The following is a 14,047-nucleotide window of genomic DNA, read 5'->3' as shown; positions in this document are numbered from 1 at the left end:
CATTTGATTCCTGTGCTCTGTTCAGCTGTTGCTGGAAAGCATGGAGGTTATCCTGGGCAGTGATGTGCCACGAACAGGCTCCTGCATGGAGAAAAGACCTTTTTGTTTTCACCAGGTGCTTCCTGCGCTGACAACCTCTCAGTGGGGGCTACCAGTGCAAGTCATCTATGAACGAAAATAGCTGCATCGGTTGGATGTCTTGTGTTCCCTTGCAGCGTCTGCCAGGAATTAGGGGAGGGATCCTCAGTCAGACTTCCTGAAATGCTTACATTAGAGATCAGAAACTACATAATGCCTGATGTATTTGATAGTAGAGAGTACCATTTGATGGTAGAGAGAAGAGGGGAAGGCCAGGACCAGTCTGGCCTTTTATAGTGCTCTGTCCCTAGAGCTGCCTCCTAAAACACTAAATATCAATTGAGTTAAGGAGAAAAAGTGTTTGAGTGGTCAGGCTGAGTGGCTTCTGGGTCCTTCTGGTTTGACACAGGTGATGCTTATGGGGGGCTCATAAATACCTGGTCTGTCAGCCCAAAGCTGGACTTAAAATGTGGGACGTGATGATTTGTGGAAATAATCTGAGTACGCAAGGCTGTCCTGCTGGAACGGTGGCAGGGCATAGATTCTGGGTTAATGAGAAGTTGCCAGTGTAATTTGTTAAGGAAAAGAATGCACTTCTAACTTCTGCATCTCAAGTCAGAGTGTCTTTGTGCAGTGGAACAGACGAGATCCTCTTTGAGTGACGTTCCATCAGATGTGAATGGAAATAAAATCCCCTTGCTGAGTACTCCCTTCTCTGAGCCCTGACACGATTCAGCCCGAGGCTGGGTTACTCTTGCAGTTTGTGGACCAACCAGCCACTAGGTGTCATTAGGCATGAAAGATTAGCCCAAATGCAGGCTGGAGCAAAGGGCCTACTTGAACGTGGCTAGTGGTTGCTTCAGCCTTGAGAAGAGAGCCAGGCTGCACTGGAGACAGCACACATCCTAATTTGTGCACCTGGAGCAGCTTTCTATGAACTCTCAGTCATACTGGTCCTTTGCAGGGGCAAACATGGCTATAGGCTGCAGGACTCTAGCTTTTGTTTTCTTTTTGAAGTCATATTTATTCAAGCTGGGCTACACTTCTGCGTGGAATTCAGGATGGGGGGAAGGTATGTGCTAAGTAATCTCATTTTTGTATCGCTGGGGAACTGAGGGATGGGGACTGCAGGCAGCTTCCAGCTCTTATTCCAGGCAGTAACAACAACAGCCCTTTCATGCAGACTGTTTTCTAAGCCAGTTAGCTCAGCAGAGGGAATAGTGAGAGGTTTCCTGCCTGGTTTTGGGGTGGGCAGGGCAGGTGTGAAACATTACTATATAGGCAGTGGTATCCAGAAAAACCCCAGTGTACTCAGGGGGAAAGCTTAACATGTATATGGGAGTTGAACCTCTAGCCATTCAGAGTGACGTGGGTCCTGAGCCTGGGATAGTGGTGGGTATCCCTCCTGGGATAGTGGTAGGGATGCTGGGGGCTGCTTCTCGCCCTGGCAGACCAGGGCCAGGAATCAGCTCTGGACACACGTGGGGCTGTCAGCGTGGCGTGTGCTGTGCACCCGGGGCTGAGCCCTTTGCCCTGAGGGGCTGTTGTGGAATAGTTTTTTACACAACTTTAATGTAGCAGCAATTTAGGATTTGTTTTATAAATAACAAGGTTAGGTTGTATGATTTTAACAGCACTTCATCAGCATTTGATCATCAGCCAATTTAACAACGATTTCGACAGAATTCGCTACAGTAGAAACAGCAACTTAGTTAAAGAATCGGAAAGGGCAAGGTTCACCCAAAACTTACTGCAGGGTCCTGGTAGGTGTCTAAATCCAGTCGCGCATTTCCAAATTACCCCCTAGTGTGAATTACTCACCCTATTCCCTTGTCGGTGTTTGTCCGCAGATGAGCTTGTTCCTCGAAGGAGTACCCTGAGAGGCGTCTCAGCACAGGGGGAGGCTGAGGGTGCTGCATGCTGCTGTCCCTGGAGAGCTCACAGGGCTCTTTGCTTGGGGCTACTATTTATAGGACCACAAGGCAACTGACTGTTACTATTTCCATCCTGGCTGTGGTTTGGACAAGGCAATTTTGGTATTTTCCACCAACCCTGCCATTCTGGTGCCTTCCACGACGTACAGCTTTGTTACTCCCCAGACTGGGTTACTGTCCAGGCTCTTCTTTGCCCTTTTTCTTCCTCTTCTGGCTATACCCCCTTCCCTGGAGGGCTTTATGGTTGGGTTGGGAGCAGCCATGGGAACTTTTAACAGCCTGTTCAAGCAGGGAACCCGTGTAACTCAGTTACAGAAGCTCTAATGCCTTCCTTTTCCTTCTCTAATGTCCCCTACTAGAAATTAGTGTGTTGTGAGGAAGATAAGCAGGTGCATTAGATGTTTACGTGATTCTTTTTTTAAATCCAACTCCTGTTAAGCTCTTCTGGTGAACCTTCTTGGAAAAAAAACAACTTGCTCACCCCTTATACTGTGACAGTGTGTCACACGTAAAGGATCCCAACACTTGAAGCACTACTGACAAACATCAAGTGAAAGAGGCAACAGGCAAACGCCCTGCATAGGGCAGACGCGGGGCAGCAACAGCCCTTTGCACAAGCACAGGTCTTTCTTCCAGCTCCCTTCCATGTCTGTGCTGCTCCTTATCCTGACACCTTGACCTGCTGCTTCGCTCCTTCTCGCTGAGGCGTCCCGCGGGCTGCAGCACTTCAGTGCCCTCTGCCTGTATTTCAAGGCCTGCTCCTACCCGGGCTGCAGTTTCCTTCCGAGCACTGTGTCACAAGACTCGAGCCGAGCTGACTTTGGTTTACACGCCGCCTGGTTCAGGCCCTGAGGCCAGCAGCGAGGCCGGGCCGCCCCCCTGGGCACCCGCGTACCCGCCCCGCGGGGCCGGGCTGCGGCTCACAAAATGGCGGCGGGCGCGGGGCGGCGGCGGCTGCTGCCCGCCTGGATGGGGGCGGCGGAGGGGGACGAGCGGGGGCCGGCCGGGGGGGCGCTCCCCAGGGCCGGGCGGAGGCGGGGAAGGCGGCAGCAAGCGGCGGTGGAGCCCGGGGCAGCCACGGTGTACTGCATGAACGAGGCCGAGCTGGTGGACGTGGCCCTGGGCGTGCTGGCCGAGGTGAGCCCGCGGGAGGCCCCCCGTCGGGAGGCGGTGCGGCCCCGAGCGGGGCTGGTCACGGCCCGGGCTGGCTCCGCTTTCTTTGGGCAGAGCCTCGGGAGGGAACGAGCTGAGGAGAAGGCCCGCAGCGAGAGCGAGGAGGAGCAGGAGCAACAGCCGGCGCCAAGCAGCAGCCCAGAGACCGCAGCCGGCGTGGGGACGGGCGGTGACCGCAGCCCCGGCCTCCCGTCCCCTCCTGGTGCCGGTGCGGAGAGGACGGTGGGGGAGGACTCCGAGGAGGATGTGCTGAAATACGTCAGGGAGATCTTCTTCACTTGACGGTGCTGCTTCTGTGGGGCCCGGGGTGCACAGGGAGCTGTGGCGGTGGTGTCCGACAGGGGATGCGCAGGCAAGGGCAGGACTGGGGATGGCGTAGCCCATCACGATGCAGCACGACTACATTTGGAGTGCCCTCAGACTGTAGAACTCCTGGGTGGTCACGGCTTGAGTCGCTGCACTGTGTGGGTTGACCAAAGCCCCGCCATGACAAGCTGCGGCCTGGTGATTCCACCTCCCTTCCCCAAATTCCTGTCACTGAACTAGCAGTGACACCACAGACCCCAAAAGCAGAGATGAAGGGAGTGAGAGAATTATTGCAATAATTGTGCAAACCCAAGGATGGTGATCCTAGCTGGAGCATGAGTTCATCATGGACACCAGCTTTTATTTAACTGGTTTGAAAGGACGGAGCACAGGTCATAAGAAAAGGCATAAAAGAAGGAGGCGTACTCAGCAAGGATTTGGACTCACCATAAGCTGGGCTGTAGTCTGACAGCTCACCCAGCAGCAGGGACACCTCTGATGTTAACTGCCAGGGAGGACGAGGCTCACCTGGCATGGCTTGAGCATCGTGAGGATGTTCTGGAGGAAGCCAGTACCATGGGGTGGCACATGGGATGTGGGTGCGAGTGATAACTCATGCACCCATGTTATTTGGAGTAAAGCCTTGAGGAATCAATCAACTGTTTAGCTTTGGTAGAGAAGAACTAAATAAATTTTTTTTTCCTACCTGTTTTTACTTGACTTACATTTCTTGTGAGTGATTGCCTGCTCAGTCCTGGAATCCAAAAGAAACCCTGGAAGCCCCTCTACTGGTGCATCACACCCTGCCTGCAGTACTGAGGATGGCAGGAGGAGAGCCTGGGGCTGGACCAGCTGCCTTACTGGTGGCCTCTCACTGTGGAGATGGTAGGTAGCCCATGAAGACCATGGGGAGGGAAGGGGCACATGTTTCTCCCAGTGTGTGCTGGGTTCTGTGGGATTTGACTCCAGGCGAGGGTATGTTTGTTTCTGTTTGGCATCTCATAGCATGGCCACATTAAAGGGAACACGGGTTTCTGCAAGTGAGTGTGGTTCCTTGATGGCTGCAGTGGGTCCTGGCAGGCTGTCCCTGTTGATCCTGGCACTGAATTGGCCTCGGGCAGGCTTCCCTCAGCTGGGGAACATGGGTGGGAGCCTGCTATCAGGGGCAGGGACCATCCTGAGTGGGTTGACCCTGTGGTAGTGTACTTGGGGGGCCTGAGAAGGGATGGGGATGGCTTGGTGTCCTCTTCCTGGTCTGAAGGGGGGGAAACAGACCGCATGAGGACCAGGCAGGTGTTAGAGCTTTTTTATTGACGATCACTCAAACCAGCATCTCCAGCTACATCCCCCCCCAGACCCTCCAGCAGAAGAGGCATCCCCTCGTGTCCCTACAGGGAACAACGGGAAGCAGGTGCTTCCTTTGGGAGGTTACAGACACAGCACAGAGCAGGGCCGTGCACCGTCACAGTAGAGAGCCACAGTCCAGCATGCTGGATGTGGTGGCCATGCCGGGGCACTGCACCCTAGTTGGGGGCAGCCTTGGTCCTGCTTCTTGCCACTTGTGTAGGGCATGTGTTGGACCAAGAGCTGAGCTGGCTCTGCTGACAGCTGCCCTCATGCAGCACCAGCCTCTCCTGGAGTCTCAATGGCTGATGGATTGATGGACTCAGCCCTGTAATATCAATGGGTACAAACCTGGGGCTCTGCACCAGAAAGAGTCTTCGGGAAGCCGTCCTCGTTAGGGCTGTGTTCAGCACTCAACAAGTGGTTAATCTGCTCCTCCAGGTGCTCTGCTACTGCTGGGGTTGGATGTGGGACACTTCACCCTAGCGAGCTACGGCAGCATCACTCCAGACATTATTCCAGCAGATGGAATGCAGGTGCTCCTGCTGAACAAAGTATTTCCAGTGCACCTCTGGGGAGGCTGCTGCTGTGACAGCAGTGTGAAGCCACAGCTCCTGAGTCATGATTGCCTCAAAGACATGCTCAGTTCATCCAGGAGGTGGAGAACGGAGTCTCTTTGGGCAGCTCCAATAAAATAAGCCTGCTTGATTCACTGTCTGCCTGTACTCGGAAGGATGTACTTAGATATGGCCAGAAGGATGTGTGCACCATCTGCAGGTTCCAGTCTGTCCCTTTCACTGTCCTCCAGGTCAGGCTGGACTAGAGCACTTGGACTAAGGATTAATTTTTCTGCCAGTGATTAAAGCTGTAGTATGTTTACTGTTTTAATCAGGTTATCAAGAGCTTTTGCATCTTCTTTGCTTTCAAACCTTAATGGGCAATAAAAAGGCTTCAACACGGATGTGTGTTCTTGACCCAGCTGAGGTACATAGTGACAGTGAAAATCTGGAGCAGTAGCAGAGCCTGAGTCGCAACCAGTGCCAGAAAGCCCCCAGTGAAATCAGAGGGTTGAATCCACTGTGAGGTTTGGAGGAGAAACATACCCAGGCCTCCAGACAGGATTATCATCTTGATGATGAGTATGATGAGGATCACCTTCCAGCCCTTTGCCTCCTCTGTGCACTTCACATTTGCAACAAAAATGGGGTAGAAGATGCAGAAGACCAGGCAGGTGTAGACACAAACCCTGGCAAGTACTACTCCCAGCATGCTGATGCCCATCACCTGCAGATCGTTGTGCTCCAGGCACTGCAGCTCCCCAGCTGTCTTGTTCCACAGGCAGAAGTTGTAAAAGCCGATGCGTTTGTAAGGGAGGTCGACCAGGTTCCCAGCTTCCCACAGCAGTGCGTAGAGCATCAAGGCCAAGGCCCCGGCAGCCTCGAGGAGGGTCAGGGCACAGAGCAGGTGCCCTGTGCACCTCAGCTGCAGCAGACCCATCGCAGTGCCCACATGCTCTCTTGATACCATGGTGGGGGCTGCCGTGAGGATTCCTGCTGCAAAACATGAGGGGGGACCCCTTGGTTAGCACACGTTATGGTACCCTTCCAAGGTGTGCTCTGAGCCCTTGCACAGAGAGCAGAAGCGTCTCAGTCCTGCTTCCCCTGTGTGGGCTGAGAGGGCTTATTTGTGGACACAGCAAAAGTGGCTTAATCACACTCTGCGCATGGGCCAGCACTGAGAGGACAGGGGACGAAGACTGGTGTGGTTCCCTAAGCCCTACATGCAACCTATGTACCATGACCTCATGTTGGACAAGATAAGAATCTGTCAGGAAACTGCAGTGATGGCAGGGGAGTGAAACACTGCTGTCTGGTAAGGAGGGGGTTAAGGGCTACTCTGGGAAAATGCTTTTTATTCCGTTCTGGTCAGGCAAGGACATCCATCGATCTTTGGACATCTGAGCAAAACGCAGGCATGAAAGGGTCTGAAGTGCAGCTCTACCCGCTCCCCCCCTCCGCCTCTCATAGCCCTGGGACACCTGATGCCATCGGTGCCCCGTGTTCCCACATGCCTGTGAGGCCCCTGCATCCCCTTACATTTCTGGGCACCACAGGGCTGGTTGCCCCACCCCGGTTCCCACTGAGGCTGGCAGACACGGTGTTCCTCTGCCCTGGTTGCCTGAGGACTGATGTCCCCTGTGGGCGGGCAGTTGTGACACCACCAAGGGGCACCCTGGGCACACCCACATCTGCTTGCCCTCCACTGGGGCCCCGGGAGATGGGTGCAACAGAGACAGACCTGCAGTCGCTGTCCTCCCCGCTCCTCTTGCTGGTAGCTTGGTAAATCTGCCGACCCGCTCCTCTCTCCGAATCGTGGGCTGTCCCCAGAGCCCTCCTGCGAGCATCTGCTTCACACTGAAAAACAGGGGAGTGTCGTCAGCAAGGAGCATCACCGGCACCACAGCCCTGGCCATCTGGGGCTGCACAGGAGCACAAACATGGGGCAAGGAGCGCGGAGACCTTGGCTTCATGCTGTGTCCGACTTGAGCCTCTGCAATTAACCTCTTTCTTGTCTTCGACAAGTATTATCTCCTATGAATCATTTACCAGCTTCTCTCAAGAAGTTCGCAACGTTGGTCCTGCTATCCCCTCTCCACTGTCCCTTACCCAATAGTGTGTCATCCCAATGTCCTGGGTGTCCCAGGCCAACCTTCATGCACCGTGCTGCTTGTGTTCCCACCCTACAGCCACTTGTGGATTTGGTACAGCCTCCACGAGTTTTCAGAGCACCTTGGAAAGACCTCACCCAGTGTCTGGCTATGCTGCTGGTGACTGGAGACCCTTCAGCACCCCCCTCCTACCCTCCTGCCTACACACTTGGGAGTGGGACACCCATGTTTAATGTGCACAGGCATAAAGCTTCTCTGTCCCAGACTTCTCCCCAACTCATAGCCAAGAGGAACACATACGCAACGTGCAGTGTGTCACAGGATCTAGACACAGATCTGTCCCCTTCCTCAGGTCAGCGCCTCACTTCTTCTTGTAGCCTCCCTTGGAGCTCTTCACAACAGGCTTCTGGAGAGGCTGGAAGGCCACATGGAGGATGCCCATTGCTCTGAACCTACTATGAAGACACAAACGACCAGGAAAACATCATTGCTCAGGCCTAGACCTTGCTGCAGAATGAGACCTCATGATTTCAGCAGGCTGGGGGTGGGGAGGGGACATCACCAGGGCCGCTGACCTAAACCAACCAAAGGGATATTCCATACCTTGTGGTGTCACACTCAGCAATAAAAGGGGGGAAAGGGGAAGGAGGGCAGGGTCTTGTTATGAAAATGTCTGTCCTCCCAAACAACTGCTATTGAGGCGCTGCTTCCTAGGACATGGCTGAACATCGTTCATTGATGAGAAATAGTAACTGCTTTTCTTTCTCTCTGCTTCCATGCAGCCTTTTTTTTCCCCTCTTCCATTTCCCTTTAATTAAATGATCATTATCTCAACCCGTGTGTTGTTTTTTCTTCCCAGCATACTTTCTTGTCCCTCTCTTCTTCTAAGGACGGGGCGTAAGAGAGCAGTTGTGGTGGAGTTCAGCTGCCCAGCAAGGCAAAACCACCACAGTCATTTTTGGTGCTCAATTTGGGGCTCAAGGAATTTGAGATAAGGATGATAGTTGAGAGAAGTAACGGGCAAAACATGGACTGGGTGTTGTTTATGAATATAACAGTTGTGAAGGATTTAAGAAAGTAATAACTGTGAGGAGTATGTTTCATAGTAATGTGGTAAAGGGACAAGGGGTGGAGTGTATGTAAATTGTCCACTTTCTCGGTGCTGTGATGATGTAATGTTTATTTTGGTGTGGGGAATTCTTTTTCTTTCTGATGTAAGTGAAATTTGTGAAGACTGTTGAATTGTGAAGCAAGAGTATACTGTGATTATGCTTAAACATGCTTTCACAGAGGTGAGGGGTGGAACGTAGTGGGTTTACATGGCAAAGTTTTGGTAGCAGGGGGCTGCAGGGGTGGCCTCTGTGAGAAGAATCCAAAAGCTGCCCCATGTTAGGTAAGGGCCAGTTCCAGCTGGTTCCAGAGGGACCCACCACTGGCAGACAGCCAAGCCAATAAGTGATGTTGTTTGTGCCTTTGTGAGAGCAGATTTAAGAAACGGGAAGAAAAAAAAAAACAAAAAAAAACCCTGCTGTGCAACAGCAGCTGGGAGAGAGGAGTGAGAACCAGCCCTGCAGCCCCCAAGCTCAGTGCAGCAGGAGGGCAGGAGGTGCTCCAGGCACGCAGCAGCAGTTCCTGTGCAGCTCATGGAGGAGCCCCCGGTGGAGCAGGTGGATGTGGCCTGGAGGAGGCTGCGGCCCATGGAGAGCCCCCGCAGGAGCAGGCCCCGGGCCGGAGCTGCAGCCCGTGGAGAGGAGCCCACGCAGGAGCAGGGGGTCTGGGGGGAGCTGCCGCCCGTGGGGGACCCGTGCTGGAGCAGTTTGCTCCTGGGGGATGGATGGACCCCGTGGTACGGAGCCGTGTGGGAGCAGTTCTTAAGAGCTGCTGCCTGTGGGCAGCCCCCGCAGGCTCAGTTCGGGAAGGACGGCATCCCGTGGGAGGGACCCCACGTGGAGCAGGGGCAGAGAGTGACCGTGAAGGAGCAGAGTAGATGAAGTGTCAGGGACTGACTGCAGCCCCCATTCCCTGTTCCCCTGTGCTGCTCAGGGGGAGAAGGCAGAATATGGTGGATGGGGGGTGGAAGGTGTTTTTAGATTTTCTTTGTCTCTCACTTCTCTAGGTTGTTAGTAATAGGTAATAAATTTCTCTAATCTCCCTACGCTGAGTCTGTTTTGCCTGTGATGATAACTGCTAAGCAATCTCCCCATCCTCATCTCAACCCTTGAGCCCTTTTCACCATATTTTCTCCCCCTTTCCCTTTGAGGAGGGGGAGTGAGAGAGCAGCTGTGGTGGAGCTCAGCTGCCCACCTGTGTAAAACCACCACAGTCTTGCCCCTGGCGTCTCCTCCTCATTGCCTGTCTATACAGCACTGTCCTGCAGCTAGGCATTGCTGCTCTTCCTCCCCTGTCCCTGTGAGGGCTCACACCCTGCACCGCGCTCCCTGCCACCCTGCCTCATGGCCTTCAGAGGGAGTCCAAGCTGTGCTGCGCCGGTGCTCTGCATTAGCAGCCAGCTCCCCACGACATCTGGCACAGCTCGGAGCTGGGGTCTGTACAGGGCTCCTGGTGCCTGCTGGCCTGCTGCCCCTTGCTGTCCTGTTTCTCTAGATGGGTTTCCTAAGGCAGGCAGGCTTACAGAAACACAGGCTTTCTGTTTAATCACCTCACGTTGCCTTCTATTTGCCACTACCCCCCCAAAGAAAAACATAACAGGAATTAAAAGTTGTCCTACTTGCACATGTTTACCAGAGAGGGAAGCAGAATTAAATGCCTGACAGGTTCATGGAAATGTATTGCAGAGGTAGAGGAGAGACACCTCAGGTGCCCATGATGCTATGTGATTCCCACAGGTATGAGGCCCCAGGGAACCCCAACCAGCCAGGTATCTTGGATACTCATGGCCATCAGGACCTCATCTTTTCCCAGCCATGCACCCCCCTTCACTGTTTGTGTTGGCCGAATTGCAGGCAGATTTTCCCTCTGGTCTCCTGCTGCCCTGCCCTGCTCAGCCCATAAATCTGTGTGACCGTGATGGTGACAGAAAGCTGCCCAGTGCCAGTGCCCCATGCCAGCCAGGGCAGAGGGCACATGGCTGGCCCGGAGGGGATGTGTGGTCTGGCTGTGAAAGCCGAGACCTGGTGCCCCGCCACCGGCGCAGCCACAGCTACGGCATTCAGCATTTCTGAGCCCTGCTGCTTGGCCCCCAGTAGGCTTGGAGGCAGCCCAGCTGAGCAGCAGGGGATAAACAGGAAAAAGCTGTCACTCACGTCCAGCTGGGGCCTTTCCCAGCCCCTTTCTGCAGCCCCTCTGCCTCTAAGGAGACGCCTGTGCCTTTTGGACAGGAGAGCTTGCAGTTCTAACACAAAGGTGCAAGAGAAAGCAACCCAAGCGCGGTGCAGCCCGCCCCAGCCTGGCCTCGTTGCCCTTGCTCCAGGGTGGGCATTGCTGGGAGTGCTGGGCTTTACCAGGACGAGCTCTGTGCCTCAGCCTCCGGGCAGAGAGTGGCTCCATGTGTATGGCTCAGGAGCTCCTGGGGGTGTCTGTGTACAACACAGGGCTCGTGGGGACCCTTCTGTGCTATCGGGATGGCATGCAAATTCCCTCTCCCAAATCACAGGCAGGTAAGCACCTTCCACCCAGCAAGCTGCTGGCCGAATGCCCAGGCAAAGGCAGCAGGACAGAGAGGGCAAGGCATGCAGCTCTGGCCGGGATCTGGCCTCAGGGCTGGGGGGAAGCTCTGATCATCCCTGCACAGAGATAAATAGCTATGTGGAGCCCTGAAGCGAGAGACCAGCAGTGCCCCCCAGCTGGGGAAGGACCTTCTCCCTACTAGACGTTTGCACCCAGTGGCAACCCTTCTGCCCCTGGCAGCTCCCCCCATCGCCAGTGGCATTAAAGAGGTGGGGGCACAGCTGGAGGATACTTACAGGCTACCCATCGGGGTGTAGAGCTGAAACAAGCTGGAGAGCAGATCCCACCTGCAGCTGCTGCCAGGTCCTGCGCTGGCTGGGCTCTGACGATGTCAGCACAAAGCGAGCGCAGCCCTTGTTATCGTTGTGGGCTGCTGCTCTGCTTTCTGTTTCGGTTTTGAGGGCCATGGGATCCTGGTGCTGTGCTCCTCCCTGATATTGCGTAATCTAAATTTAAGCAGGAAAACAATCTGAGCTCAGCTGGGTGCAGAGTTGCACTTTCTTTTCCTGGCCCTGCCAACTGCTGTGAATAACTGGCAGCACTAAGCTTGCCCAGGGAAGCTGTGCTGTTAGAGAGGCTTGGGCAACCGTGGGGGCTGAGAGGAGTTTGTTGTGTTGTGACACTTCTGTAGAGGTGACCATCCCAGTGCTGTCATGGGTCCCGCAGCACTGACAGAGTTCAATGACCACTTTGCCTTTCCTGCTCTTTGAGCACTCTTCCCTTCCTGCTGCTTCCCGGATCCAGCTCCCCCTTGACTGCAGACGTGCCTGCGTGGGCACACTGCAGGAGAAGTGGCAAGCCGCGTGCTGCTAAGGGAAACCTGTGAAACCTGTGCCTGACCCGTCCTGCCTGCAGAAGACAAGCAGCCCTGGCTGTCAAGTACCAGCACAGACAAGCAAGAGTGAACAAAATGGCATGTGTGCATGTGTGTGCTCCCAGTCCATGGTCCATTAAGCCCTAGGGACCCCTTCTTTCCTGGCAAGTGCCAACAAAGCAGTCTTGCTTAAGCAGCTGCAGTAAAAGCAAGTGGAGTTTGCAGGCGTGAGTTCAGCCCCAGCCACCCCCCTCTTCTCAGCCTGGACAACATACAGGACTGGAGTGTGCCCATATCTGACCTGTGGGCTCCAAACACTGCTGCTAGCTCTTTGGCAAGAGTATGTCCCTTCCCAGGAATGGGACAAAAAGGTAGTTGACAAATCCCCCCTTGTGTGGTGGAAGCAGCAAAATTCTCCTTCCTTTATTCCTCCTGGCCAGACCCAGAACCATTTGTCCTGATGTACAGTCAGTCTTAGAGGTGGGTCTGTTAGGAGAGATGTGTAGGAGATGATATGTACGGGAAACCTGGCCATGAAGCTGTTCACAGAATCCCTCCTAGCAATTCTACTTTTAGGTGAGGTCTGGAAACCTCCTGATGATATTCATGCTGTGAGCCTACAATATTACGTATACAGCTCTGCCTACACGCAGTGCTATGGCACTTACATCCTAGAGGACAACGTAAGTGAAAGGAAATATGGGAAGAAACCCTACAAGAAGCTCAGTGGATAGAGCCACCAGGCAGATGGCACTGGGGAGATGCATCTGTATCTGGCCTCTGTATGTGGAGTAATTTTAGTATTGAGGACGGAGACCTGGACTGGGGTGGTTCAGATCACAGATGGCTTGGGGAAGGGGTTATGGTGGGTGAAATGCAGCAGGCCATCACTGCTGAGCTGACTGTGGTGAATGGCCCAGACACAAAAGGAAGCCTTGGGTCTGAACACGGCCATTATCTAGTATTTTGTTTGCTAGCTGGGGAATTGAGGAATGGGCAGAGACCACTGAGGCGAGACCTCTGCTCCAGTGGGGACACATGCACTGCAGGAGGTACGCTTGTGCTCTCAAGCGGGGCAGTCACACCACTTGGCCTCATGCCACTTTTCAGCCACTCAGGAAGGAAAAGGGCGAATGGTTTGGGTCTGGAGGCCAGACAGCTCTTTTGCTGACCTCAACACCTGCAGGGAGGTTGCTGTTTTGCTGCCATGGGCAGCGAAGGCACAAGCAGCTCCTTCACAAACATCCTCGCTTTGTGTTGGGCTCCTGTTTGCTGGGGCGATCGGGATGACTGCCAGAGTGGGCCTGCTCCTTCAGCTAGCCAGGCCATGCCTGTCATGCCGCAGCACTTCCCCTGGAGCCACTGTCCTCCTCGGGGGGCTGTGGATGACCTTCTCATCTCTGTCACGGAGAGATAGGAGGGCTTCTACTTCTACGTGACTGGGGGTAGGAGAGATCAGACGGTGTGCTGGAGCCTGTGGCTGGGAAAGGAGAGCACTTCCCAGGAGCGGACTTCCACCAAATTCCCGTGCAACTGTTTCTCCCTGGAATTGTATCCTGAAATAGAAATGTCTGCATGTGTGCATTCAGTAGAGGTTCACGTGGCTTTACAGCGGAATGAACTGCGCTGCAGCTCTGGGTTTCTCATGGTGGAGTTAAACCACAGGCAGCAACACAGTCAGCAGTTACAGTAACATTAGCAATCACAAGCAAAGCATGGGTGAGCTGGGACTTTCAAATGTGTTTTGCTTACTTTAGCTTGCTGCTTTAAAAGTAAGCTACTAGACTAGCTTCCCAGAAGCTGGTCATGACCCTGGTCCTCATTCCTGAGGAAATTTCCACAGAACAACTGTGTTCCCTCTACTATTTCAAAAAACCTCTCAGCTATAGATGCCCATATATAACTATACCGCCCCATTGTGATGGACCTGGAAGATTCCTGTGGGAGTTCTTAGGCTGGTGAGAAGAAAGGTTGGAGTACACTCGCATCCTGTGTATACTTCACACCCTACACTTCCACCTGCGTTAGAACCACCACAGCAAC

The 14,047-nt window shown here is 54.0% G+C and overlaps 2 protein-coding genes across 6 annotated transcripts; one reads left to right on the top strand and one right to left on the bottom strand.

Moving 5' to 3' along the window:
* Positions 1–1,407: 1,407 nt before the first annotated feature.
* Positions 1,408–4,202, top strand: CYREN (cell cycle regulator of NHEJ). The gene is made up of 3 exons (XM_035551754.2): positions 1,408–1,494; positions 2,874–3,149; positions 3,240–4,202. The coding sequence occupies exons 1-3, from the start codon at positions 1,408–1,410 to the stop codon at positions 3,465–3,467; spliced, it is 591 nt and encodes a 196-aa protein (XP_035407647.2). The 3' UTR covers positions 3,468–4,202.
* A 581-nt stretch (positions 4,203–4,783) lies between these two features.
* Positions 4,784–11,576, bottom strand: TMEM140 (transmembrane protein 140). Of its 5 annotated transcripts, none has more exons than XM_035551758.2 (4): positions 11,427–11,576; positions 7,804–7,958; positions 7,134–7,249; positions 4,784–6,388 (listed from the first exon to the last, which is right to left on the bottom strand). In XM_035551758.2, the coding sequence occupies exons 3-4, from the start codon at positions 7,237–7,239 to the stop codon at positions 5,787–5,789; spliced, it is 708 nt and encodes a 235-aa protein (XP_035407651.1). In that variant the 5' UTR covers positions 7,240–7,249; positions 7,804–7,958; positions 11,427–11,576; the 3' UTR covers positions 4,784–5,786. The 5 variants fall into 5 exon arrangements, with proteins under 5 accessions (XP_035407651.1, XP_035407653.1, XP_035407652.1 ...); XM_035551760.2 differs by having other exon boundaries at positions 4,784–6,385; XM_035551759.2 differs by having other exon boundaries at positions 7,804–7,955.
* Positions 11,577–14,047: the final 2,471 nt, after the last annotated feature.

The sequence above is a fragment of the Cygnus atratus genome, chromosome 1 (genome assembly GCF_013377495.2).
Source record: "Cygnus atratus isolate AKBS03 ecotype Queensland, Australia chromosome 1, CAtr_DNAZoo_HiC_assembly, whole genome shotgun sequence".
NCBI lineage: Eukaryota > Metazoa > Chordata > Aves > Anseriformes > Anatidae > Cygnus > Cygnus atratus.
The sequence above is the reverse complement of the archived record's forward strand: the minus strand, read 5'-3'. Positions and strand labels throughout refer to the sequence as shown.

Bases quoted from the DNA above. Each gene is read 5' to 3' on its own strand.
- CYREN (XM_035551754.2), top strand. From the start codon at position 1,408: ATGTATATGGGAGTTGAACCTCTAGCCATTCAGAGTGACGTGGGTCCT. The intron at 1,495-2,873 runs GTAGGGATGCTG...TGAGGCCAGCAG, and splicing joins GTATCCCTCCTGGGATAGTG to CGAGGCCGGGCCGCCCCCCT. The intron at 3,150-3,239 runs GTGAGCCCGCGG...TTCTTTGGGCAG, and splicing joins CCCTGGGCGTGCTGGCCGAG to AGCCTCGGGAGGGAACGAGC.
- TMEM140 (XM_035551755.2), bottom strand. From the start codon at position 7,365: ATGAAGCCAAGGTCTCCGCGCTCCTTGCCCCATGTTTGTGCTCCTGTG. The intron at 6,389-7,133 runs GTCTGTCTCTGT...CATGTTTTGCAG, and splicing joins GGGGAGGACAGCGACTGCAG to CAGGAATCCTCACGGCAGCC.